The 7,181-nt window shown below is 41.5% G+C and overlaps 2 protein-coding genes across 2 annotated transcripts in view; both read left to right on the top strand.

Annotated features, from left to right (window-relative positions):
- The window catches only part of fibpa (fibroblast growth factor (acidic) intracellular binding protein a), a 5,328-nt gene extending 2,084 nt beyond the window's left edge, over positions 1-3,244 (top strand). Inside the window, exons 4-11 of the mRNA XM_035669831.1 lie at positions 146-272; positions 638-738; positions 985-1,118; positions 1,686-1,794; positions 1,924-1,987; positions 2,089-2,175; positions 2,305-2,402; positions 2,922-3,244. Of these exons, the coding sequence (XP_035525724.1) occupies positions 146-272; positions 638-738; positions 985-1,118; positions 1,686-1,794; positions 1,924-1,987; positions 2,089-2,175; positions 2,305-2,402; positions 2,922-2,991 (790 nt within the window). The 3' untranslated portion in view covers positions 2,992-3,244. The remainder of the gene's footprint in view (positions 1-145; positions 273-637; positions 739-984; positions 1,119-1,685; positions 1,795-1,923; positions 1,988-2,088; positions 2,176-2,304; positions 2,403-2,921) is intronic.
- A 1,588-nt stretch (positions 3,245-4,832) lies between these two features.
- The window catches only part of efemp2a (EGF containing fibulin extracellular matrix protein 2a), a 9,736-nt gene continuing 7,387 nt past the window's right edge, over positions 4,833-7,181 (top strand). Inside the window, exon 1 of the mRNA XM_035669644.1 lies at positions 4,833-5,010. The gene's annotated coding sequence lies outside the window, so the exon portion shown is untranslated. The remainder of the gene's footprint in view (positions 5,011-7,181) is intronic.

Here is a 7,181-nt window from a genome sequence, read left to right as displayed (position 1 = left end):
TATATGAGCTAATTTTGGTGTAAGAAGGGTAAAAGGTGTATTTCTCTTAACCAGGTTATTCTCCTCTCAAGGAAGATGTTACCACAGTGTGACATAGTAAATGACGATATGTTTCTACTCTTCCCATCGGTTTTTCCTTGTGTAGATACTATGCCTTTGATGATGTGTTCGTCAGAGAGGTCTTAGGAAAGAAACTCTCCAAAGGAACTAAGAAAGACTTGGACGATATCGGTGCCAAGACAGGTGTGACACTGAAGAGCTGCAGACGGCAGGTATGTACATTCTGAACACCACAATGATTCATCTGTATTATCAGTTTTAAAATGGTCAGTGGTCACTATTTAGTATTTTATGCTTTCTTTGCTCATTTCTGTTGTGAAATTGGTCCTACCTGACCTTCAGTTTGGCTATTGTTTACCATAGTTACTTTATATTTGTTTTGAGTTTCAGCAATAAACTGAATTTCTAACAGTTAGCATCTTTTATTGTGCAACATCTCTCTAGCAGTGGGTTCAGTTTATTAGTTGTGACGAGGCAGCTGCAGCTGAATGTCTGCAGAGTAAGCACTCTGGCAGGTTTTATACAAGTCGTGTTTTTTAGTACTTTAGTAAACCCTGAGTCATGTGTTTAATTTCAGTTTGACAACTTCAAACGTGTTTTCAAAGTTGTGGAAGAGCTGAAGGGACCCCTGGTGGAGAACATACGTCAGCATTTCCTTCTCTCTGATAAGCTTGCAAGGTAATCAGTGAGGAGAACAAAGTAGGCGCCTTCCTTCCTCAGGTTTATTTTCCAAAACATTGGTGTTACTTCATATCTGACTTATTGTAGGTTTTATGATGTATTACTACGTAGGTTTGTTTTGTTAACTAACATTAACAAAACAGCACCAGAAAAGATCAGTGTTCAGGATATTAAAAGTTCTATTTTACTGTCTTGTACTGTTTTCTTTGTTAGCTCTTATAATGCCTTCTTTGTTTGTTTTAGGGATTATGCTGCCATCGTTTTCTTTGCCAATAATCGCTTTGAGACGGGGAAAAGAAAGCTGCAATATCTTACTTTCCAGGACTTTGCTTTTTGTGCTGGGCAGCTTATCAACAACTGGACCGTTGGTGCCGTTGGTGAGCCACTATTCTTATTTCCTTTGGCGGATTCCTGCCATTTTTATCTGAGACGTAAGAGACATACACAGCATTTAAATCAGTTATGTAACCGATTGATTAATCAACTGGAATTATTATGTTAATGTCTAGTTGGATGTTTACAGAGTGACAAAATATTTGTGTTTAATCCAAGAAGAACATTTATTATATAGAGATAACTATATATATATATATATATATAGAAACTGTGAGGCTGAATATAAAAAGGGCATAAAAAAAATGTCTTGCCATAGGAACAAGAGGTGTTCTGTTTATGGTTGGTTGTTATGAATAAGAACAGTCAGAGCCTCCTTCAGTGAGACTTACTGACCACCAGAGGTCCTTCAGGTTTTGCAGATCCTCATTAAAATGAAGATGAATGTTAAATTTGTCACCAATTAGAAAATTATAAGTTAAAAATGTTAATTGGGTTAGAATTTGAGTAATGCCATAATAACTGAATAATTGTAAGAAAAAGAATAATCAGTGATAATAGTAATAAGAAAAAACATCCTTTAAACTGATTTGTCTGAGTTTTCTTTGTAGATAATATGGTGGAAGACATGGACGTGGATCTTGATAAAGAGTTTTTACAAGAGCTGAAAGAGCTGAAGATTTTAATCACTGACAAAGATCTGCTGGATCAACACAAAAGGTAACAGAAACACAGTGAAACATACACATTTTTTGCTGATTACCGAAAAACAGACTGGATTTTAATTATAATTTCATCCACACATCTCTTTTATAACTTATCTTTTCCCATTCTCTTCTTTTGGTTCAGTCTGGTCTGCACAGCTCTCAGAGGAAAGACTAAAGCTTTTAATGAGATGGAGGCTAATTTCAAGGTGAGAAACATTTTTTGTAATATCCTAAATGTAATCAGTCAGTAACTTCTACAATGGAAGGAAATAGAAGTTTTAAAATGTATTCAAATTTCTTTTTTTAGAATCTTTCCCGAGGCCTCATTAATATCGCTGCAAAGTTAACCAACACAAAAGATGTCAGAGATTTCTTCATTGATCTTGTGGAAAAGGTTTGTACTTTTTATAAAAGTGTTTTAAGGAAAGACAAAGCATTCAGCCAGTTTTTCTGAAGCCAACTTTGGAGTCTGCCTTTGAGACGGTGTGATGTAACGTCTCCTCCCCTCCTTTTTCTCCCCTAGTTTATTGAGCCGTGTCGTTCGGACAGATGGACAGCAGCGGATATGAAACTCTACCTCACTCACTACACCAACTCTGCACACATACTTGACACATTCAAGTGAGTTAATGTGCTTTTATTCTGCAAAGCTTATCAGGTAAAGCGTATCACCAACTCTGCTTAGGTTATCAGAGGCCATCCGGGGGCAACCCATGCTAAAAATACAGTCATGGGAAAACTTACCAGTAATTGAATAATGATATACACTCTGGCAGTCATTAAATGCTGCTCGAGCATGAAGTCATATGTTAAAATCCTCTCTAATATTGACGTCTCTGTTCTACCAGTGGGTGTCACCCTATCTCGCCCCGATTTCTTAAACTGTAGTTACCTTGTTTCTCATGCAAACACTCTGGAATGTAGTTAAGGGTTTACACAGCCCTGCACCACTACATGCTTAACAAAGAGATATTCATAAAAAGAAACATAGACACCCCACCTTATTACACTCAGTGGACAAAGATTGCCTCATTTACTCTCTTCACCCAGATTTCACAATAACGGTTTGTTATAAGACTTACAGTACATCTTTGCTCCATTCACTTACAGTTTGTTCTCTTTCTGTTTTCTGACCCTCAGACATCAGGTTGTGTGGGACAGATACATGGGCGTCATCAAAAGCTGTATCTTCAAAATGTATCACGACTGAAGTGTTTTCTTTGCGGCTTGCCCCTCTCTCTCTACCCCCGGCCCTTCCCTCGGTTTGTTTTCTGTCTGTTCCCCCCGCTGAAGCCGTTATCTTAGCCCCTCGGTTTGTGCTTTCTGTGTTTTGTTTCGTCAGCGGCGATGAATTCTGCTTCTCAAGCCCCATTATCGCTTTCAGCCTCCCTGTTTGCACTTCTAGTTGTCCTCGCAGTGTCTGTAAATTTGGTTTGTAAATAAAATGAACACATTTACATCAATTCTGTTTTATGTTATCGTTTTATCTGCTGTGTTATATGGGAGAGATGTTATCATTAACCCGTTCCAGAGACAAGATTTACTGATCTTTAGAGCACTCGATGGAGATTAGAGACAGCGAGAAAGGAGATATAAATACTTACTGCTAAAGTGAAGATGGCACATTTGTAAAGCCCTGCTTCAGCAGTCTGCACTTAGTATAGAGCATAAACTGTGTTAGTGTTTAGATGTTAAATATCGCCAGCAGATTACATGTGTCATGAATTGAGACCTCTTCCAGTGTGTGTGGGGTGTCTGTGTGTGGTCATGGCAATAAGGGACCAACCAGGGGGGGCACAGTTGGTCCAGCTAGGGGGTTGTCAGTGTGACTTTTAACAACATCCCCCGTAATGACAGCTGCCATGTCTGCCACCCCCCGGAAAGACAGGGCAGATAAACAATCTGAGGCTAAGAAAAGGTGTTTGAACCAAAAGATTCAAAAGGAAATTTACTTCGAAAAAACATGAGAAAATACAGTAATTGCTCCTGTAATTTAAAACAATAGCATGATTGCGCTCTAAAAATATGAAGATTAGTGTGTCTACTAAAGAATATTTGGTTGTAAACTTTAGTACAGGCAATCATTTTGTAATGGTGTTATATTTCTTACAGTATCTTGGAATGAAGCCTGCAATTATAGTAATGTGGCTGCTGCTCGTTTAATTTTGAAGGGGCTTTTATTTAGTGAGAGGAGCAAGGGTGACCTCAAAGTTTGACACTAAGTTGAGTCAGACTTGAACTAACGTAGACTAACGTGCGTTAAGCAATATCTTATCCAGTTTGCAACATAACAGACTACAAATTTTGCAACAAAAAAGCTGGAAATGATTCCACGTGGAATAATGGATTAGTCATGCACAAACAAGAGCAAAGTTGGTGTATCGGTCAAGAATAATGAGTTGAATAATGAAAAAGGTTCATTTTTCTGTATTTTATCCCAGAAAAACGCCACCACTTTATTCTGCAGAATAAGATGACACATTTTCCAAACAAGTCTCCACACTCTCTCCCTCTCGGTCTTCCACTCTCTAATTTTTGTCCACATTCCATTAACTTCTCTTTCCCTGGCTATAAATATCCTGCATGTCAGATTGGACGAGAGCGAGGGCTTTAGTCGCTTTATGGAAAAAAAAAGGAAAAAAGATGGGGGAGGTAAGTATAGATAGATGGGGGGTAAATGGGAAAAGGGAGGGAGGAAAGGGTGGGAGAGCTTGGGGCTTTTGTGGGGTTAGTTTAAATGAAACCAGGTGTGTTGTGGGACCAGCAAGAGGGGGCATTTTGTAAGAAGATGGGGAGGGGGAGGGGGGGCAAGTGTGTGAATCTGTGAGTTGTTGTTCCGCCTGCGATTTGGACGGATTTGGAATTTTGGTATTTGGGCCGCAGACCAGGAATTTGCATCCTGGGGGGTCAGGGAGAGGGGGTTCGTAGAGTGGAGGATGGCAGTGCAGGGGGCCAAGGGGAGGGAAGGGGGGGGGGTAAGAATGGGCTGTCCCTCTCTCCTCCCTCTCTCTCTCTACTCTCCGTCTCTTGCTCTCTCCCTCCCACCCTTTGCATGTGTTCAGCTGCTCCAGCTGTCGGTCTCCCCACTCACTCTCTCAGGGTCATACAGGCAGGAGTTTAAGGGACTACTTCTGTACGCCAGCTCAGCCGGGACGACCGCAGCCAGCAGAAGGACACACTGGTCAGAGGGAGGCGCAGACACAGAAGACCCATTCGAAAAGATTCATCTGTGAGTTTTTCGTCTGTTTCTCTAATGTCTGATATCCATGTTATAAGATATTTGTGTCAAATAGAGAACTGGTGGATGACTTATTATGTTTACAAGACTTTTTAAGGATGAATAATCGAGGTGAGATGTGCCACTTACACTCTTTTCTGGTACAGGCCATACACGTCACAGCTGCACCACTGCTCTGCTCTGCTCTCCCAGCTACACTTGGCTCCTTACGAGAGCCAAGATAACGTGGCCCACGGTCTGTCTAGTTTGCTTCTTGGCTCTGTGTTTCAGAGACTGTAATAGGGGGGTAGACAGGAAGAGAGGCAATGACTCATAGGGCATGTTTTATTGTACAGTATGTTGCAAAATTCTTCCACCTCATCCAGATTGTCCAACGTTTAAAGTCAGTGTCACAATCTTGGTGTGGTCACTCGAGGGGGAAACTAAAGGAAAACAATCTGTGGGAAGTTCTAAGTAAGAGAAGCAGGTGGCAGCTACAGGAACATATACACACAAAACACTCTTAGAAACCTCTCGTTGCTGCCTTACAAATATTTGACAGCGTATTTAATCACTGTTTATACAGTATAATCTTAATAGCTAACATGTGACAGCTCCACCGTCACTGTAATGACTCAGGTGGGATTATAAGAGCAACAGGAAGCAGTGCTGTTCCCCTGAGAGCCGCCCATCATCTTGTGCCACACTATGCATACTATAATATATCACAGCCCTTAAACACCCTTTACACAGGGAGGCAGAGCAGCATCACCACTGGGAGAACAGCTCAGGAGGGACTTGGTACAGTTACACAGTGTGAATTCCTCCTGAAGGCCACAATCCATCACTGACTGTGGAGTTTCCCCGAGCAGGAGTTGTGTGAGCTGCTGCTGTGTGTGAGACTGACCCCCTAGTTGTGGATTTGCAGGTTCACTGCTACAACAGTACCAGAGCTCAGCTGGAGCTCCCTGGGCCACCGTGTTCTCAGGCTGCTATGCACAACCGAGCAGAACAACACAAAGCTCACTATGTATACACTACAACACATGACTAGCAGTTTACACTCTGTGCGTGTGTGTGTGGTCCAACTGTGTTTTTTTCCTGGTCCCCATGTGGTCATTTTTATAATCCACCTGACATTTTGCGTGTTAAATTGTGCTGACTATGTGAATTTAAAAAATGGGTCAGCCTGCTGTTACTGAAGTCCCAAATGGTACTTTTTTTAAATCCTGAGAGGTATTGTTAATATTATACACAACATGTGTTACAGCAGTAATATTTTGAGGTTTTGTCTTGGAATGATTGATTAATCTGATTAAAAATTATTTTATCCATGAATTATTTAATCTAATAAATGTCAAAATAGTAAAAATGTCTTGTTTTGTCTGACCAACTAAAAGATATTTCATTTGCTAACATATATGATAAGGAAAAGCAGCAAATCTTCCCTATCTATGAAGCTTGAACTACATTTAGTTCAGAATTCAGAATGATTAATCAAAATAGTTACTGATTATCTTTCATAGCGATGTGGTGTTACAGTCAACCTGTCAGTGGTAGTCAAAACCCAGACGATGACTTCTTGCACTTGGGCCACGTGTTCTGACATCCTCCTACACAATGAGGAGAGATGATGGGTTAGGGGAGCAGTGGCTGGAGGTTTGGCACCAGCTATCCTCTTATGTGAATCCATGGGGGGTTTCCCAGAACCTGATACTCTGGGAACCACTGCCGTGGCAGGGCATCCCAGCTGGGAACTGGCGCCCACATCCTTGCCACTGGCATTCCAGAGGTCCACCGCCACTTGATCTCCAGCAGTAGCAGGGCAACACCCATGCATCCCCACTGCCCACACTCAGTAGCCAGCGAGTGACTGGACCCCGGACTGATGGTCAGTTTGTTTTTGGGTGGTTTTGATTCGCATTCTTGCTGGTTGTAAGTGGCTGCTGGGCCAATTCGGAGAGGTCACGTACTGCGGCCGTCTGATTGCTTAGTGGTATGTATTACCGTCTGTGCTTACGGGGTTAAGGCACGTTTTGCTGCTTTTCACCACACAAAGGTCACAAATCACCTGTGATGTCATCCATCAAGTATTTGAGGGTGTCCACGTCAGCCTGTGGCCTTCTGTTTGTCTCAACATGAAATAAAACAATAAGCAATGCCTGCAAATGGCCTCTGGAGTT

This window comes from Morone saxatilis, unplaced genomic scaffold (assembly GCF_004916995.1).
Source record: "Morone saxatilis isolate NCDOM2014 unplaced genomic scaffold, NCSU_SB_2.0 Contig22, whole genome shotgun sequence".
In the NCBI taxonomy this organism is placed as follows: Eukaryota; Metazoa; Chordata; class Actinopteri; family Moronidae; genus Morone; species Morone saxatilis.
This window is presented reverse-complemented; position numbering and strand designations above follow the sequence as displayed.